We start from the raw sequence: 18,793 nt of genomic DNA, 5'->3' as shown, positions 1-18,793 counted from the left end.
TAACGTATGCTCATATGTTTTTATCTTATGTATGTAGATACGACGGCTACACGCCAAAAAGTATATCAATGTTAGATACATTTAAAACTTAATCCATTTATATATTTTACATCAAATATCGTATAACACAAAAAAAATTAGATGGTCAAAGCTAAATAAGAAATATCCAAAATGTCAAATTAAGATATTTAAATTGAGACGGAGAAAGTATGTAATGTTGATATCTTTTATAAAAATTCATAAATTATATTTCTATACTACTATATAAAAATTATAAGCCCATATTGAAAGCTTACAAAAATGAGACATGCGAATTGACCAAAATACCATTAATGAGTTAAATTACTATCAAATTAAATTACACCATTAATCCATTATATTATAAAATATCTCTACTAACCCCATTTAAATCAAATAACTTTACCTACACCAATTAATTTCGCCACCACCATCACCATCTGTCGCCGTCATCATACCAATTAATGCTCGTTTATATTGAAATAAATGAAAAAATGACAAAACTTATTTACAGCTATATTCATATTGATATTGATTCTAGAAATGATCTATTTGGATCAGAAAACAAATGGGGTTTTAGAATGTAGATATTTCTTTTAAGTGTATATTTTTATTCAAATGACACCAAAACATTTCATAATTTAAAAATAAAAAAACTACTCTACAATAATCCACTCCGTGTTGCAAAGCGAAGGACCACAAACTTCGTTAACAAAGCCGTAATAAATGATAATGACATCATCATATATCGAGAACAACTTGTGAACATAAAAGCGAACATGCAACATTAAAAGCAATAAGGATGGTAAATGTTTCATCACTGAAAGACCTGACCGGCTTCATTCGTTGAATTTGTACTCATCTTGTCATGAACCATATTTCTTGATCGGCTTTCAAGCAATTATGTATTTATGTTTGTTCATATTCATTTTAAGTTAATACTTTTATTCTAACTTAATTTTTAAAAGTTTCAATCTTTTTAATAACATTTAGAAAAGGAAAATACGCTATATATTATAAAAATACATATTTATTGTATACGTGTTTAAAATTGGGGTGAGAGGGTTACCAATAAATTCGAAGTGGACGAAACCAAGATTTTGGTGTAAGGTTAGACCAAAAATTCTATTAAACATAAACAAATTACAAACAAGTATGTTTTGGTGGGTTAAATTTACCTAAATTACTTTTTTTTTCCCCTACTAATTTAAATATCTTTATTTAATTTACGTATAATATCATTAATGAAAGTCAACCCTTAGAATAACTACACTACTAATTTATATCAATTATGTAAGTGTAATCTAGAGGGGGGTGAATAGATTATACCAATTATTTAATTTCTTTTTGAAAATTAATTTGTAAAACAATTATTCAATTCTTAGTTTGTGCAAGATACAATCACAACAATAATTATATAACAAATAAGATTGATATGAAAAGATAGAGTAAGAAAATATCACCAAATCAAGAGACACCACGATATATAGTGGTTCGGGCGAATGTTAACGAATTCGCCGTAATCCACTCCCCGATTCACTAATCGAGAGTTTGTAGCACTAATCTCTCCAAACCCAGTGGAGAATCCGAAATTACACCAAATATTTTAACCACTAGAATACACCAAACTCTTGACAATTCAAGAGATGAACACACAATCTCTAACCACTAGAGATGTCAATGAAGATGAAGTCTTAACCACTAGAACTTCAACCCTCTATCACACTCACTAGTATGAATACAACACAATTTGTAGGCTAATCAATATAACACATATATTTCCTCACTACAATTGTATTACTCTTGCTAGATTGAAGTTTGATATAAGATATGAGATATGAATATGTATTTTCCAAGAGATGTAGATGCAAGAGGTGAAGTCCAAATATGCCCAAGTCTTCAATTTATAGTCAAAAAGTGTTTTATTACCGTTTGACTCGGACGGCTCCAAACAGAGGTCGTGCTTCATGGAACAAGAGCCGTGCTCCAAACAAGAGTCGTGCTATACTTGGAAAACTACAAAAAGCCTTTGCAACCTCCCATGAAATCCCACTCACAACAACAACTTTCCTAAACCAATATTGACAACAAAGGATAAAGAAAGAAAGTTGAGAAGATGCTTACCAAGAGAGGGAGATTTGGAGAATGAGATAGTCACAAGATGAGTTATGAAAATGAATCAAAATCCCACTATCTTTTCAAATATAAATCTGAATTTATTCATTTGTTGACCAATTTTGACCACTTAACCAATTTTAACTTTTGTTGACTTTCAACACTTAGAAAAAATTTGGCCTCCAAATTTTGGTGAAAAATCAAGTTGTTTAGATTTGTAATTTGACATTTTCAGACACCTTAGAATGATACTATAAGCCTTAGGAACAAGTTTCGGGTCAATAACATAAGTAACGAGCGCTTGGTAAAATTCTTTGATTTGGACAGAGAGAGGACGACCTCTAATCCTGCAAGAGTCGTGCTCCATGAAACTTAGAAAATATTTCGACCTCAAATTTGATGAAAAACGAAAGTTATTATTTTTAAGATTTGCCAAATACAAACATCTTAGAATATCAAAATAAGGTTATGGTACAAGTTTGGAGTCACGGAAGCGAGTAACAAAAGCCGGAGAAACAAAGTGTAAATTGGACAGAGAAGGACGGCCGTTGCAGGGCACAAAGGTCGTGCCTAAGAGCCGTGCTACCAAAGTGGAGTCGTGCTCCAGGATTTTCGACGAAGTGCTACACCAAACTCAAACTTGACGTTTTCATTGTTTTAGGTTCGGAAATAGCGTATGTATGTCTAAATTAGCTTTTATATCATTTTGCAAACATTAAATGTATTGTCACTCATTATCAAAACAACGGAGACGTTTGAATTAACCGTAATGCCTAAAATACACCAACAAATTACTTTTAAATAAGTAACCACGTCGCCGCCGCCACCACCATCACCTTCATCGCCGCCACATGTCATCACCGTCAGGGAGACAGTATGGGGGCAGTCGGGTCAGCTGCCCCCATGCCAATTTTTGACAATGTAATTTTTTAAACTTTAAATGGTATATTTGAAAAAATACATAGGAAATAAATACAAATGTTATCTTTGCTTTCTTAACTTTTTCTTTAGAAGTCATTGGTCATTGAAACATTAATTTTGAGATAGATCTCTTTATTGAGAAAATAAAATACTTGAGTTGTTTTGATTTTTAATAGAAAAAATGAAGAAAAGTTTAAGAAGATATGCATGTAACTATATCTTCATCCAAGTAGCCTAGATTTATATGCTTCTATTATTTATTTGTGTGTGCTGGTTATGAACATATGCATGTAACCATATCTTCATCCAAGTAGCAGTAAGGTCTGAATTAAAGCATGGACTACTTTATACAATATTGGTAAAAACATAAAACTAAATAATGTATAAACCAAACAACTAATAATATAGACCAAGTTCTAGCTTTACCACTCCGTCATGACAACCAGCCAGAATAAGATCATGAGGAGCTGATGTTGACCACTCCAATGTTAGCGGAATACTGCATAAGAGAACAAAAAATCAACAAAAGAAAGGTGCAAGTCAAAATAAGAATCTCAATGAATATTGGAGCATCAACAATAATGATAAGAGCAAGATTACACATCAACATATCCGGCCAAAAATGTAACAACTTCTATCATCATACGTTGTAACCAAACAGAAGATAAAACAGAACTTGGAAGACCGATAAAATAATATACAACTAAAGTTCGTTAATACTGTGATAAGGAGAAAAAAAAATTATACAGTAAGTATTAGTTATTGGTCATTAACATACTTGAAATCTAATTTTTTTAGCTTTGATTAATATATTTTGAAACTACCCGTCCATTAGACGGGTCTGAGCACTAGTTTTCTCGTATAGTCGTATGTAGTATGTAGTGTATATATGTTTAACTTAACTTTTTCTTTTTATTTATGGAGTTCAAGAGTTAAGGGTCAAAAACGTAAATATGGAAAGATAGCGATAAAATATGAAAACTTTTGAAAACCACAGGGACAAGAATCTGGGTAAAACTTCTAATTTTTAATACAGGTTTTTTGTTTTTAAAATCACATAAATATGATGGAGCCGAATAAGCAGGAGGGAGTTTGTACTGTAAATTCTGGTACGAATTCGATCTTTAAACTTTTAAATTCATTGATTTATTCCGTAATTATTCATCGATAAAGTTAATAAGCATAATTGTCTTTTTTTTTTTCTATGATTTTATTATTTTTTTTAAGTTGTTATTTGATATAAATTGAGTCTTTAAGTTGTTTGTTTGATCAAAATTTGAGTCTTTCTTAGTTGTTTATTTTAGGTAAAGTTTTGTGTCGTTTGGGGTTGAAAGTGAAGTTTAATTGAGGATTGGACAAGACATCCTTTTTAGATTCGATGATAATGATGGAGCACGAGGAGGTCTCTAGTGACAATAAGAAATTGGGCCCTTTATGTGCAAAATTACTGGTTTCCTCCACCTTACACAACCCGTGTGTCAAATTCCCGAGTTGTCAGGCAAGCGTATCCGAGGGTGTTTTCATGGGTGGATAATTCCATCTAACCATCCACACAATAATATTTGGTCTTTTTGGAACCCCTCATCCACTTCTAGCATCATATCTCTTCCTCCCTTGCTTTTGAAAGACGGAGATTATGATTCCATCCGAGAATGTTGTTTGTCTGCCCCTCCTGATAATCCAAATTCAGTTTTCCTGTTAACAAGAACCAATAACCCTACCTTCGTATTTTGTCAACTATCTCCTAAAAAAACAAAAAAGCCTAGATGGACCGAAATGTCATATGCTTATCAACTTAAGAGAATAACCTTGAATGGACGTTTACTACATAGCCTGACTTTTTGCAACGGTCATATATATACTTTATCTGACGACAATTGTATTCATCCGTTTGTCATACGGGTTGAAATTGTAGTCAAGGATAGAGAAGTTGTAGTACAACTATTACCGTTTGGGACTCTCCCTTATTTTCCTTCCGAACGTTGTCCCAAACGCCTTAATTTTCTGATAGGATCTCATACAGAGCTGTTTCACATTGCAGTTGGTTTTCGTAGGGAAACCGACAAAATCCCCGGTGATGTGTATTTGTTTAAATGTGACATGACAAGTATAAACTGGAAGGAATTGGAATGCCTCAAAAACTGGGACATGACTGCTGTGGTAAGCTTAGATAAAATATTTTCAGGTTACTTGGGAGACTTGAGTGTTATTGCTGAACATATGTGGGAAGAAGTGGAAGATCTTAAAGAAGGCATATTTGTTGTGGATCTTGCTTGTGATAACTCTGGATTTTACAACCCTGCAATTGGCTCGAGGCTAGGGGGTTATATTCATATCCGTGACAATATGGACAAACTAATATATTCGTATCACATCAACAGTAAAACCATTCTTCCATCTCCCTTGCCCTTCTCAGTGCTGCCAACAAGCCACATGTTAATGTGGGAATGCTGGTATTGCTTCTTTTCTCTTTTGTTTCTATATGTCATCATGTATATGTGTTCTATTGCAGGAAAAATGTTTCTTAAATCATCATCTGTGTAGGTTAGAAATAAGGATGCCAAATTCACAGTTGATTCTAAACAACAAGAGGCTGAGATGGTGATTACCTTAATTACAAACAATGAGGTTGAAGTTAGTGAGTCTTGCTTGCTAGATGTTCCATTTGATATGCTGGAGATGATTATGAAGTTTTGTGTCGGAGTAGAATACATGAACTTTCGTGCTACATGCAAACGTTGTCATCTAGCAGCTCCTTTCATACAATGGCGCCACCAAACAGAATTAGGGAGATTGAAGAATTATTCACCAGCTTCACCTTGGCTGATGGTTGTAGACCAAATTCGAGGTGTTATTACTTTCACAGACCCACTGTTGGGTGACATCTACTTTATGAGAATTTCACAATTACCGATTGCTGATGAAACAATATGCTGTTCCAGGTTTGGTTGGTTGGTGTTTAAAACCAGTAATTGTTGCCCAGTGTTTTTTAACCCCTTCACAATTGATCTCCGCAAACTTCCAGACATGAACTATATGGTAGAGAACTTTTGGTTCTCAGCTCCGCCTACTTCCCCTGATTGTATGGTTGTTGGATTTTATCCTACGAGATTTGGGATCCATTATGTATCTGGAGAACCAACCTCGGATTGGTATGAGGTGAAACCATATCAACAAAGGTCCCCTGTTTGTTTTCCAACATCTCATGACGGACATTTATATTACTTGTATGAGACGGGGGAACTAAGGCTTTTTAAACACTTGGGGGAAGATGATTTTCTTTTGAAGTTTTTGTATCCGAAGCCCCAAGACATTGTAGCGGATCTCCAGCACAATATTTTTTGGTGAAATGTGACCAACATCTTCTACTAGTCGTCATGGGCAGGTTTGGAGAACCCATTGAGGTGTTCATGTTGAATGGGTCTAAAAGAGAATGGGATAAAGTAAATGGTCTAGGAAAGCACACGATTTATATTTGTGATACAACATGTTTGTGTATTGAAGCCAAAACACCAGAAATGGAGAACAAGATCTACCTTGCACAATTGAGTTCTAGAAACAAGAAGGTAGTGTTTTATTCACTCGAAACAAGCACATATCACACGTTCAATGGTAAAAGCGTCCAACAAAATTTAGGGGATGTTTTCTTGACTACACATCTTTCTGCTCATACTTGGATTGAACCAAGTTGGTTGGATTCACTTGTTTGAAAAGAGCCCATAAGTCTAGACCAGTGGGATAAAACTGGCTGACTTCATTATTCATTGTTATTTTTATGTTTGTAACTTTAGGGGGAATGTTTGTAACTTTAAGGGGAATGTTAAACACGTTGCCTCTGATAAATCTATTCAGAGGAGATGTCGAAGAGGAGAACAGCAGAACTAAGGTCTGTTTACAAATCTTAAGAAAATTTAATTTTCGCTTATATTTGCCATCTCTTTTGTTAACACCAAATGAGTCCTGCCAGAACAAGACCTTTTTAGTATTGATTCAAAATGGGCCGCTTGATCCAAACCACCTTTTAAAGATACAACACCACCTCAATCAACCTATACATAGTGATATAGGTCGAAATTGTTGCAAGTTTTTACTAGTCATTTTCTTTTTTGGTAGCCATTGTCTATGACTCACAAATATGACCTAGTATTTTTGTTACAGACTGATGTGTTTTTCAAAACTAGTGTTGATATGGCGACATTGCTACTTTCCCCAAAATAATGTACGGGGACAGTAGAAGAGTTGAACATGTCAGACCATTCCCGTAAATCTGCAGAACAAGTTGTCAAGGTATTTTTCATAAATCATAATAACTTATGCTATCATTACAAGAAATGATGCTGTGTACTTGTGTTGATGTCATTTTAAAACCTATAGCATGGCCACAACCTTATGGGCTATGGCCCTTTCATATTTCCCAACATTAGCCTTAAACGAGTATTATTTTTTCTACTGACACACAGGCCATTTTGCTAGCAAGCAAGAAAATGAGATCCAGGCTTATGAATATCTTATATTCTTCTACTCGCGATCCTTTGACTTATCGTGGCAATTCTATGGAGACAATGCTGGTGACGCTGTTGTTTTTGGCAACCATGATCCAACATATGAAAAGCCCAAGTTTGGGACATACTCGATTAAAGATGGTAAAGTAGTGGGTGCATTTTTAGAAGGCAGAACAACTAAAGAGGATAATGCCATAAGTAGTGTTGCCAGCGAGGGAATTATAATCAAGCGTTAATTGAATAACTTTTACCACGCCAAGTTGTACAGAGCTTCCTGATTTTCTATTTTCTATAGTACGTTGAAAATCAGGGTTGACATTTGAGACTCAATATCTTGAATAATTTTCTAAACATTGACTTCCTTATTCTAAAACCTTTATTCATTCCGAGATTTTCAAACAAAAAAAGCAATTATCATAATACCTTTGCAAACTCCTTTGAACCAATTGGTTTGTGAACTCGGTTGACTAACCTCCTATATAGCTAAGATATTTTTTTTGAAACGGACGTATTTGGAGGGTGTTTTGTTAAACAAGTTTTGCTAAAAAAAAATTTTTGGAAGTAAGTAAACCGGTAGTGGCATTACCTTTATTTTGATTAATCGAATATGGAAGCATAAAAGTATAAATGTAAAGTTGTATATGGAATATCCATTAAAATTTGTATTTCATGTTTCATATAATTGGCAATGTTATAATTATAAAATAAATTATAAATTTCGTGCATCGCACACTGATATTAAAACTAGTACTAGACATATAAAGTCTATCTCCTACCACAATAAAATATTTGCCTTAAATGACTTGCCCATGGAGTAAATCAAATTTAACGGGCCTATCCGAAAACAATTTGCAATTTATTTCTCCAGATAGTCTTTGTATCTAATCAAGAGTTGAATTTTGTAATATATTGTCGTTCAACAAAAAGAGCTGAATTTTGTCATTTGTTTATCTAACTTTTTAAAGATAGGTTAAACTGGCGTGATGCAAAAATGACACATACAACCCTGAGGTCATTTTGTTATCGTTGCAGGTTACACTTCGTATAAAATCGCTTTAACATTTATGGCTCGTACGGAAAAGATATTAAAATGAACTGATAAATAATTGGTGGAATTTTCATTCTCAATAAACTAAATACCAAGTTATATACACATACTTACCTAGGGAAAAAACACTTTGGCATATAAATTAACAAAATATTTACTAAACCTATTTAAAAATTTTGTTCGCAGATATACATTATTATCCCACCTGATCTAAAAAACCATCAAATTAACTCTAAGGTTGTGGGTTAAGAAATTTTTTGACATCGTACAATACCAGCAGCGCCTCCATAGCACAACAATCTCTCACTACCTTTGTTCATATTCCATCTAACACAGTGCATTGCAACAATCTTGGGAGGAAGGACCTCTCTTTCCTTCTCGTTGTCCATATGTTTTCCAACAGTCTCTCCTTCACTCTTATTGTCATTGTCTGCGCACACTAATGCTTGACTGGTTTCAGTTGTCTGAGAGGTATCGCCGCTCTTTTGGTATATCCCTGACTTGGCTTCTGAGACCAGGTAATGACCTGGAGCATTAACATAGCAAACCCAACCTCAGATGATGAATTATATAAATCTAATTATAATGTATTACGTTTTAGGGTGGGTGCTTGAATGTGCATTAAATAAGCTTGATCAGATAAACAGTAATAACAGAGCCAGCTGTAGCCCAAAGAACAAAGTGTTTGAATGCTCTCATTTATTGACGTAGTAATAATCAGATAATCTTAGCAAAGGGAGAGCGACTAAGCACCTTGCCATAGAGAGGGTCCTAGAAAGGTTAAGAGTTCTAACTTTATACGTGATTAGAATTCAAGTAACTAATGTAATAATGTCCAAAAAGGTCCAAAAGGATACACTTTCATATAAGACAGCATAAAACTTAAATGTATATCCAAACACTGAAGACTACTGTAACTATGTCCAAAGTAACATGATCAGATAAACATGTTTAGAAAATGGATGACGTTTTCTCTGTGGAGGTTATGCGGAAATTTTTTGACCTAGATGTACGCAGCTTAACAAGGGTATCCCTATGACTATTTTTATTTTTATTTTCCTCGGGAGCTTTGAGCCCGAGACCTCTTGCAAGGACATCAGGACCCCTAACCACACATTGGTGGTAATTTTAAACAATTTCGCATCATATCATTTCATAATATTATACATAGAGAGACGAACCTAGTTGTTTTTCTGGGGTTTGGGACTTTAAGATTTGGTCCTTGGCTCTCTTCTCTTGATTTGATTTCGATATAAAACCACGTTTGGATCTTGGGATATCACCCAATTTATTGGGTACAGGAGAGAATATACTAAGGGTCGATTCTTCCCAGGTTATGGAACCACTCAGATAATGACTCTTGCGGTTTCTGATATCATCTTTCTCCACCTCTTTGGTAGTAAGCTGATCAAGTTCATAAACAAGGCGAGTTAGGTAATTGGTTAATATCTAGAACAATTGCTGTTTAACAGAATTAATGTGTATACTACGAGTAATATATACGCATCACAATTAAAAAGGTAACAATACATTATCAAATAATTACTTAATAAGCTAACCTGGAAATGAAGAACTTTCCCATCTGAACAACAATATGCAACCATGCCTGGGATTAATGTCAAACTAGTTAGAATACTATTGCAGTTATCATCAATAAGTTGTAGATAAAGTTACCTGTTGTTGACACTTGAGTACTCCAAACTGAAGATAATGAAGAGTAATAACTATGTAATCCATGCTGTGGTGTCTTAATACAGGGCATACCCGTAACAGGAATGTCACAAGCAGCCTTCAGTAAGCTGATTGTTCTTATTTCTCCATCGTCAAAGGATAAAACAACACAACTGCAAGCAGAGACTAGTACAAAATTAAAACAAAAGGCGGAGGATAAAGAATATAGCCACAGACCAACAGTAACATGGAGAGATATACGTAATTACAGTACCTTGGATTTGAGAGCCAATCCATACTATTTATGTTCTGCTGAGCAGGAATATCCCAAAGAGGGTGAAACGGATCACTACAGTGAAAAATGTGGAGATATTATAGTTAGATAGCGTAAGAAAATTAGAATGATAATAGTTGGATCCTTACCGTATGTCCCAAAACTTAAGACCTTTATGCCCACCAGTAGCAATTATATTTGCACTCTCGGCATCACTGCAGTGATTAACAAGAGTTTCTAAGTATCTTAATACAACATCTGATAAATGAGTAATGACCCAGCTGGATTATATTTTTTATCCCACAACTTAACACATATTAAATTATCCAAAGCATATGGGATTGGAATTGTGCATGTTACTGGATGAAGATGTCAAGCAAAAAAGGGTTAGACAATGGATCTGTACATCATCAGTAAAATGCCTAAGTTATTCTAATGAGTTTTACATCTAGGACCACTGACCTAGCCAATGGAGCCCACTTTAATGCCCTTATAGGAGCTGTATCCGCGCTGAAGCAAAGCAAGGGTCTAGTATCTGTAAACAAAAAGCATAAAATCGAAGATCAATACTATAAATCATAGATGGGAATCCCAATACTTAGATATGAAACACAAGCCGAAGTTCACAAAATAGAAAATAAAAACATGAAATGTACCTTTAGATGGATCGTTATCAGAGAACTTCCACAGGGCCACCTGAGCAAATACAGATATTTTAGTTTCATAATTTTCCTACAATCAAATCTTTGAAAATAATGTTTGCAGTAGCCTAGATTTATATGCTTCTATTATTTATTTGTGTGCGCTGGTTATGAACATATGCATGTAACCGTATCTTCATCCAAGTAGCAGTAAGGTCTGAATTAAAGCATGGACTACTTTATACAATATTGGTAAAAACATAAAACTAAATAATGTATAAACCAAACAACTAAAAATATAGACCAAGTTCTAGCTTTACCACTCCGTCATGACAACCAGCCAGAATAAGATCATGAGGAGCTGATGTTGACCACTCCAATGTTAGCGGAATACTGCATAAGAGAACAAAAAATCAACAAAAGAAAGGTGCAAGTCAAAATAAGAGTCTCAATGAATATTGGAGCATCAACAATAATGATAAGAGCAAGATTACACATCAACATATCCGGCCAAAAATGTAACAACTTCTATCATCATACGTTGTAACCAAACAGAAGATAAAACAGAACTTGGAAGACCGATAAAATAATATACCACTAAAGTTCGTTAATACTGTGATAAGGAGAAAAAAAAATTATACAGTAAGTATTAGTTATTACCTCTGTCTATCACCACACTTCAAGTTCGTACACATGAAAACTGGCTTCAACTTAATGAAGCGAGGATCACTACCTTCCTTCTGAGCAGAGGAAAACATTTCTTTAGTTATATAGGGAAGAGGTACTTCAAACCTACATTCAAAATACTCTGATGAAGAAAAAGTGAAGTATATATTTCATAATAACATAACGATCCAAGTATACAAAAACTTACACTTCAAGAGCACCATTTCCAAGCAAGACAGCAAGGTAGCCCATTAGGTGCTTGGAAATAATACGAGAATTAGAGGGCCGCCATTTCAGATCCCATGCAACTTTTCCACCGTGTGCCAAGCCCATTACAAGTCTAGGTAAAGAAGCATCCTCAGAAACGAAACCACTATCGTGAGCAGGTTCAGAAAGGATGGGATCTTGCTGTATAGGACTTCCACAACTTTGTGTTGGAAGAGGTAAATCACTACCAGTTACTTGACTTTTTATTCCTGGCTGGCATTTTGTTAAGCTAGACTTTGAAGATGTCCGCATTGACTTTGTTGGGAATTCTTTATTGTCACATTTCCGCTTTCGGGTATAGACATCTTCAGGGAACTCCACAGCAAGAGGTTGCACACTTGCTTTTGGTGAACTATCAGGACATTCAGGAAATGAGCACATTTGTTTGTCGATGCCATTAGAATTATTTAGTGATTCCTTCGCTTGTTTCTTTCTGGGTTTTAACTTTGTTTTTTGTCGCTTGCATGATTTCAAATATGCATCAGTTTCTTCTATGGCAACTACTTGAAGTAAATGGTCTGAATCTTCCGGAGATTCCACAAACAGGCCTTGCGGAAATTGACCACCGCTTACAGATTCACTTGCAGGATTATTTCTTGGTTTCTTTCTAGGATTTTGCCTCTTACTAGATTTGGAACTTTTACTCGTTTCTTCTTTGTGGAGTAGCTTAAGTAATGTGCTTGAGCTTTCAGGAGGCTGATCAGCCAGATTTTGTATATATTGATCCCTGCCATCCACATTACTCACAAATTCACTTACAGGTTTCTTTCTGGATCTTCCTTTCGGCCCTTTCAGCTTAACTGAGCTGAAACTTTTATCGGTATCTTCTGTGGCCACTAGTTGAAGTAAGTTTGGATTTACAGGATCTTGTAAAGCCTGATTTTGTATATATTGATCCCTGCCATCCACGTTACTCACAGATTCACTAACAGTATTCTTTCTGGGTCTTCCTTTCGACTTTTCCGGCTTAACTGAGCTGAAACTTTTATCAATTTCTTCCATGGTCACTAATTGAAGTAAGTTTGGATTTTGAGGATCTTGTACAGGCAGACTCTGAATTAACTGATTGCTGCCATCTATAGTACTCACAAATTCACTTGCAGGTTTCTTTCTGGGCCTTCCTTTAGGCTTTTTGGGCTTAACTGAGCCAAAACTTTTATCATTTTCTTCCGTGGCCACTAGCTGAAATAACTTTGGATTTTCAGGTTCTTGTACAGCCAGACTTTGGATTGACTGATTGCTGCCATCTAAATTACTCACAGATTCACTAACAAGATTCTTTCTTGGTCTTCCTCTAGGCTTTTGTGGTTTACAAGATTTGGAACTTTTACCCGTTTCTTCTGTGCCATCCATGTCACTCATAGATTCGCCTACAGGATTCTTTCTTGGTCTCCCTCTTGGTCTCTTTGGTTGATTGTCATTATTTTTGGAAGTGAATTTTAACTTTCCTTTGCCGGAAGGGATCACATCTTGGTCTTTCACACCAATATTCAATATGCACCATATCTGGATGAGACCTCTTCCAGTAAGTGGAGCACCGATCTTGTGATAAGCAGAGTTCGGAGGATGAGCAGAAACGGCAATGAACTAAAAAATAATTACGAAGTAAGGATACATATGTCTCAAACAGTTACAACTTGTAGGATGTTGCAAGTGCTATATTCACTTCATAGTATAATAGAATACTGGTTCGAACTTTTACGTTTTAGATCACGTGCCAAACAGATAAACATTTCTAAGGCAAACTGAATAAGATGTTAACCCCTCAAGCTTCTAATTTACATTGTGAAAACATGGATGAAGAACAACTACAAACCCGCATGAAAGAAAGTGAGCACAAGAAAGGTATGTAAATAACTGTACCTCCACATTAGTGTCAGAGTTAGAACTCGGATGAGCTCTGGGACACCAATCCAATGCCCAAACATGGCCCCCAACGTACATTACAAAATCTTTGCTGCAAAAGCATCTATATAAGATAACATTTATAGAACGTCTGAAGGATATATTGACAAGTAGATGAAATTTCCATTAAAATTGAACCCTAAATATTGACCTCCATATCGAATGGATATCTAATATATATGTGTATATATATATATAGGTGTAAATTATGCATTGATCACATCATACAATTAGAAAGTTAAGCTGAAAGAATACTGAAAATCAAAGAAAGTAGTCACATCAATCCAAAGGGAACAAACTACTTTGCATGTGCACAAATAAACGAGATACCTTTCTAATATACTCGAGAACTAAAACAAAAAACAGTTTATATTCTACACATCACGTACAGATAAGTTCCAAGGTTAACTGTTAACATCTTTATCAGCCTAAAGCTACAATACACGCACAAAATTACCCAAATATCAAAATAACCAGAAAATGAACATCGGACAACAAACACGCATATACTTATCAGCAGAGATTGAGGAGGTAATGCAAGGAACGCCATATATATTCTTGTACGTTTTACACCTTCAATTTTGACTGGCAAGCAGTATAAAGTGTCCAAGCCAGACAGAGAAACATAACTTGTGAGTTTTTTGAAAGTACTATAGCTATAAAAAAAAAAAAAAAAAACCAAAGAAGTAGCCACGTAGAGATACAGATTGATAACGAACCTCAGTGGTGAAGACATTCTGTTTCCATCTGACATATCCTGCATCCGTATTAGACCCAATCTATTCAACATTCTTCGAATAAAACATTATAGGGAAACACCTTCCCGTTGTGTAAATAAAAACAGAGATATATTAGCAGAGCCACTTGACAACATAGATTCGTACCTTGGGAACAGCTGCTGAAGAAAATTGAGGCAAGTTTAACCCAGCTGTGACATCCTTCTCCTGGGAAGTCTCGTTTTCAAAAGCAAACCTAATAGTTCGAGGTTGATAACAGAAATCTCTCCATTTCCTGCGAATACCAAAATCTTTAGTTACGGAACCAAGAATAAACAATGGAAAATGCATAAGTTTTCTACACGCATTCTTAAAGTTCAAACTTCCAGAAATATACTTAACAAAGGCGCATAACCAATAGTTAGACTCTTAATTCAATTAAAATCATTATACATTATCAAAACGTAAACTTTCCTAGAATGATTCATGATATTAACTTAAGTCTAACTGAAAAGTTTTAATAAATCATAATCAGTTTAACGTATTCCGGTATGTATCTAGCGACCGATATTCTACTTACATATTTGCTTCACACTAAAAAGGCGACACGTCATTGGTTTACTAAGCATAGCACTCATTAGATTAGATACATACAATAACAATATCCGAAAGTCTAATACATATATAATACATACAAACTATATATATATATATATAACAAATAAAAACTCGGAAAAAACGGAACCTTAAGAAAGTAACAGAGGAATTCAAGCGTTGTAATTCGGTTTCTTGATACTGCATTTCTGATTCGCCAGAAAGAATTGAAATTTGATCAATGTATTTGAAGTGATTATCAATTGAATAATCGAATTTTGAAACCCTAATTTCTTCTGGCGGAACAGCTGGTTCATTATTGAAATTATTATTATTATTATAATTGTCGGTAACTGTAACTAGTTGTAAATTACTGGATGATTCTTGTTGTTGATGTTCCATGTTATTTTGTTATTGATTATCGATTATCGATTAATTTTTTACAGCCAATTTTGATTTTATAGTATTTGGCTGGTTTTGGGTCCTTTTCTGGGTTCTTGTTTACGGTTTATTTGATTAAAAATTACAGTATGCACTAATTCGGAAACATGCAGGTTTTGAGGCGTTCTGCAATTGAGCTGTTCGATATCATCGACTTAAAAAGTGTTTAAAAATCGAATTTTTTTTAAGTCGAGCTCTAACTAAGGTTCTATATCTTTTTTAACTGCTTGATTGCTCAATAATATAACCGAGCTTAGCTTATTGTATAACTAAGCCGAGTGAGTCAGGTGAAGCTAGTATTAACACTTCAACGAGTTCGAGCTCGAACCTGATTTGGCGCTTAGAATTCTCGAGTCATATCGAGAGCTTAACATTGTGTCAGTTTAATCGACTTGATTACACCTTATGTTAACGAATTCTGTTAATATTTTTACTTATTTGTTTATAGGATTGTCGATACTCGAACACGAAAGCTAAATTGAAACCAATATTAAAAAATTTAGATTGGTTTGGGATAGTTTCCTGGGTTGTGAAGTCAATACACGAACTCAAATACCTTTTTAATTATTTTTTTTTAACTTTTGATATTTTTTATAATAAACAGAATAATTTTATTAAAATATTTTTATACAACCTTTAAGATTTTTGTTTTAACACCCAAAAGATTTATTGATAACAAATTGTTTACAACGTTAGATACTTTGGTCATCATCTATTTTATACAATTTGATTTTCTCTAATACATTTTATAAGCAAATGTTATCTATTTAGTGTTTTTAAATGGTTAAATTCATGGTATATATTATACTTCAGAGAAATACAGAAAAAAAAAAAAGAAGCACCTAGATGGTCTTACAACTTTTACCACCTAGCACAATTTTTTAAAAAATAACATCAACCAATCAAAGAATTTTAATTCGCAAGTATGTAATATGTATTTAATGGGCAAGACAATAAATAAAATTCTGTTGCTAGAGGTCGTTTGGTTTATTGCTTGAAAGTCGTCTTTTGTTCGACTCTGGTCCGTATAATTTGACATCAGCAAATATTTATGGCTGGCTCTTTTAATTTTATTTTTATTCATTTTGGGCATTAACGAGCTGGACTATTCATTTCTAAACGTGGGCCTAGCCACAAAAAATTTAATTTGGGCCTAATATAGACGTAGGAAATTAAAGCCAGGAATTTATGAGCTCATCATTTGTTTTCAAGTTTATAGATAGATTTAGCATAGTTTATATATAGACGGGATTTAGATTCCCTAAAGTGAATTATTCACTTTAGGTAAAGTTGTCTCAATTTTAGCCATTGAATTAAATCCAATAGTTAAGATTTAAAAATAGTACTTTAATTTTGACCACTGGATTTAATCTAATGGCCAAAGTTGATCCAACTTTACCTAAAATTGATGATTAACTTTAGGGAATCCTAATCCATATAGACGTAGGAAATTAAAGCCAGCAATTTATGAGCTTATCATTTGTTTTCAAGTTTATATAGATTTAGCATAGTTTATATCTTTTTATTCTTTAATGTATCTTTTTACTAGCTAATAACAAAAATTAAGTTACGTTGATGTTTAAAAATTATGGGATAGTTCCATAACCTCAAAATAGTATACCTTTTATTACGAATAAATATAATTGTCTTATTAACCCAAAATTGGCAAATAGTCATTTCAAGAAAAAAAAATTTAGACAATTACATTTTACTTTACATGAAACTTAACCTAGAAAAGAAATAAATCATAAATTAATTAAAAAATAATTTAAACTTTAAATAGGATGATGTCATAAATCAAGACAATAAAAAAGAAATGATTAATATAAAGAACTCTAATAATGACAAGTAAACATTGTTTAGAAACTAATGATGTCATAACAATTTTGTTGTATTTATATAAGAGATTCTTTTAACGTATATTGAATTTTTTATTCAAGAGACCAACCTCAAAAAAAAATTTGTTATATAATGTCTTTCGGGGCAACACCCGGGTGACATATCCCGTATTTAATAAAAATGGAAGATCGTAACTACAAAATTATAAATAGGTTAAAGGTCCAATCTACATGTATCCAAAACCTATATATCACACAAGGTCTTGTTTCAACCTCAAACATTCCCAAAGCCACAATCGTTGAGTTAGTTATGCACTCATAGATTCTCAAAAAAAAGAAATAAAAAGTGAGCCACAGTGCCACACTAATAAACAATTTGTCCCAGATATGATATATCATAACTAACATCCAAACGAAGTTTCCACTCTCTTGGTTTGGTTTTCTCATCAATGCTTTTTTTAGGTTTTTTATTTTTTAATAACAATTAATTTATTGACTATATTTATCTCGAATTTTCGATAGTTACAAATTTACAAGTCATAATAATTGATGTTAAAAGAGTTAGTGTAGCTATTTTAACGGTTAAGAAATTTATGTTGTAATTATTTCATTAGATATATCAGGTGGAGATGTTAAAATTAATGAATAAAAATGATGGATTTTTTTAGGTAGTTCAATTCTTTAATTAAGATTTTTAAAAATAAGTTACTCTTTTATAAGGTATTATGAATGGACCATTTTTAAAACGTCAAATTTCTAATCACTTTCAACTAAGAACTAGCACGGTATTCGCGCAATATAACGGTGTTTGTGACGACGACAGTGGTGGTGGCGAACGATTGTTGGTGTTAGAGACGGCGTCGAGTGGTGTAAATAATTGATATAAAGGTAATTGATGATATAAAGGGTTAATTGATATATTTTTTAAAGATAAAAGACTGGTAGTGTATAATCATTAAGAATATTTTAGATATTTTCTTCCATGTAACTTTTAACATAAAGACTATTTTTTTTAGAGTAAATTACATTTTTCATCCCTAAACTTAGCGCGTCTTTCACTTTTCATCCCTAAAGTGAAAAAATTACAATTTTGACCCTAAACTTGGCAGATTTTTGCAATCGACTTCCCTCGCCAAACGGTGTTAAGTTTCAAAAAGTAACAAGTTCAGGGACGAA

General features: G+C 33.7%; 2 protein-coding genes across 5 annotated transcripts; one reads left to right on the top strand and one right to left on the bottom strand.

The window, feature by feature from the left end:
- The first annotated feature begins 4,125 nt into the window (after positions 1 to 4,125).
- On the top strand, positions 4,126 to 7,929 carry LOC122582387. 4 transcript variants are annotated; one of them, XR_006321175.1, is made up of 5 exons: positions 4,126 to 4,163; positions 5,096 to 5,507; positions 5,599 to 6,940; positions 7,213 to 7,341; positions 7,515 to 7,929. XR_006321175.1 is itself a non-coding variant. In XM_043754772.1 (5 exons), the coding sequence occupies exons 1-2, from the start codon at positions 4,489 to 4,491 to the stop codon at positions 5,657 to 5,659; spliced, it is 1,080 nt and encodes a 359-aa protein (XP_043610707.1). In that variant the 5' UTR covers positions 4,370 to 4,488; the 3' UTR covers positions 5,660 to 5,682; positions 5,762 to 6,940; positions 7,213 to 7,341; positions 7,515 to 7,929. The 4 variants fall into 4 exon arrangements, 3 of the variants coding, with proteins under 3 accessions (XP_043610707.1, XP_043610706.1, XP_043610708.1); XM_043754772.1 differs by lacking the exon at positions 4,126 to 4,163 and having other exon boundaries at positions 4,370 to 5,507; positions 5,599 to 5,682; positions 5,762 to 6,940; XM_043754771.1 differs by lacking the exon at positions 4,126 to 4,163 and having other exon boundaries at positions 4,370 to 5,507.
- Positions 7,930 to 8,662: 733 nt separating this feature from the next.
- Positions 8,663 to 15,760, bottom strand: LOC122581903. The gene is made up of 15 exons (XM_043754220.1): positions 15,490 to 15,760; positions 14,913 to 15,039; positions 14,748 to 14,785; positions 13,987 to 14,080; positions 12,065 to 13,710; positions 11,851 to 11,982; positions 11,511 to 11,583; positions 11,206 to 11,245; positions 11,012 to 11,084; positions 10,699 to 10,764; positions 10,550 to 10,624; positions 10,279 to 10,448; positions 10,164 to 10,210; positions 9,786 to 10,008; positions 8,663 to 9,130 (listed from the first exon to the last, which is right to left on the bottom strand). The coding sequence occupies exons 1-15, from the start codon at positions 15,738 to 15,740 to the stop codon at positions 8,850 to 8,852; spliced, it is 3,336 nt and encodes a 1,111-aa protein (XP_043610155.1). The 5' UTR covers positions 15,741 to 15,760; the 3' UTR covers positions 8,663 to 8,849.
- Positions 15,761 to 18,793: the final 3,033 nt, after the last annotated feature.

This window comes from Erigeron canadensis, chromosome 9 (genome assembly GCF_010389155.1).
Source record: "Erigeron canadensis isolate Cc75 chromosome 9, C_canadensis_v1, whole genome shotgun sequence".
Classification (NCBI taxonomy): domain Eukaryota; kingdom Viridiplantae; phylum Streptophyta; class Magnoliopsida; order Asterales; family Asteraceae; genus Erigeron; species Erigeron canadensis.
Note: the sequence above shows the minus strand (reverse complement) of the source record. Positions and strands in the feature narration are given on the sequence as shown.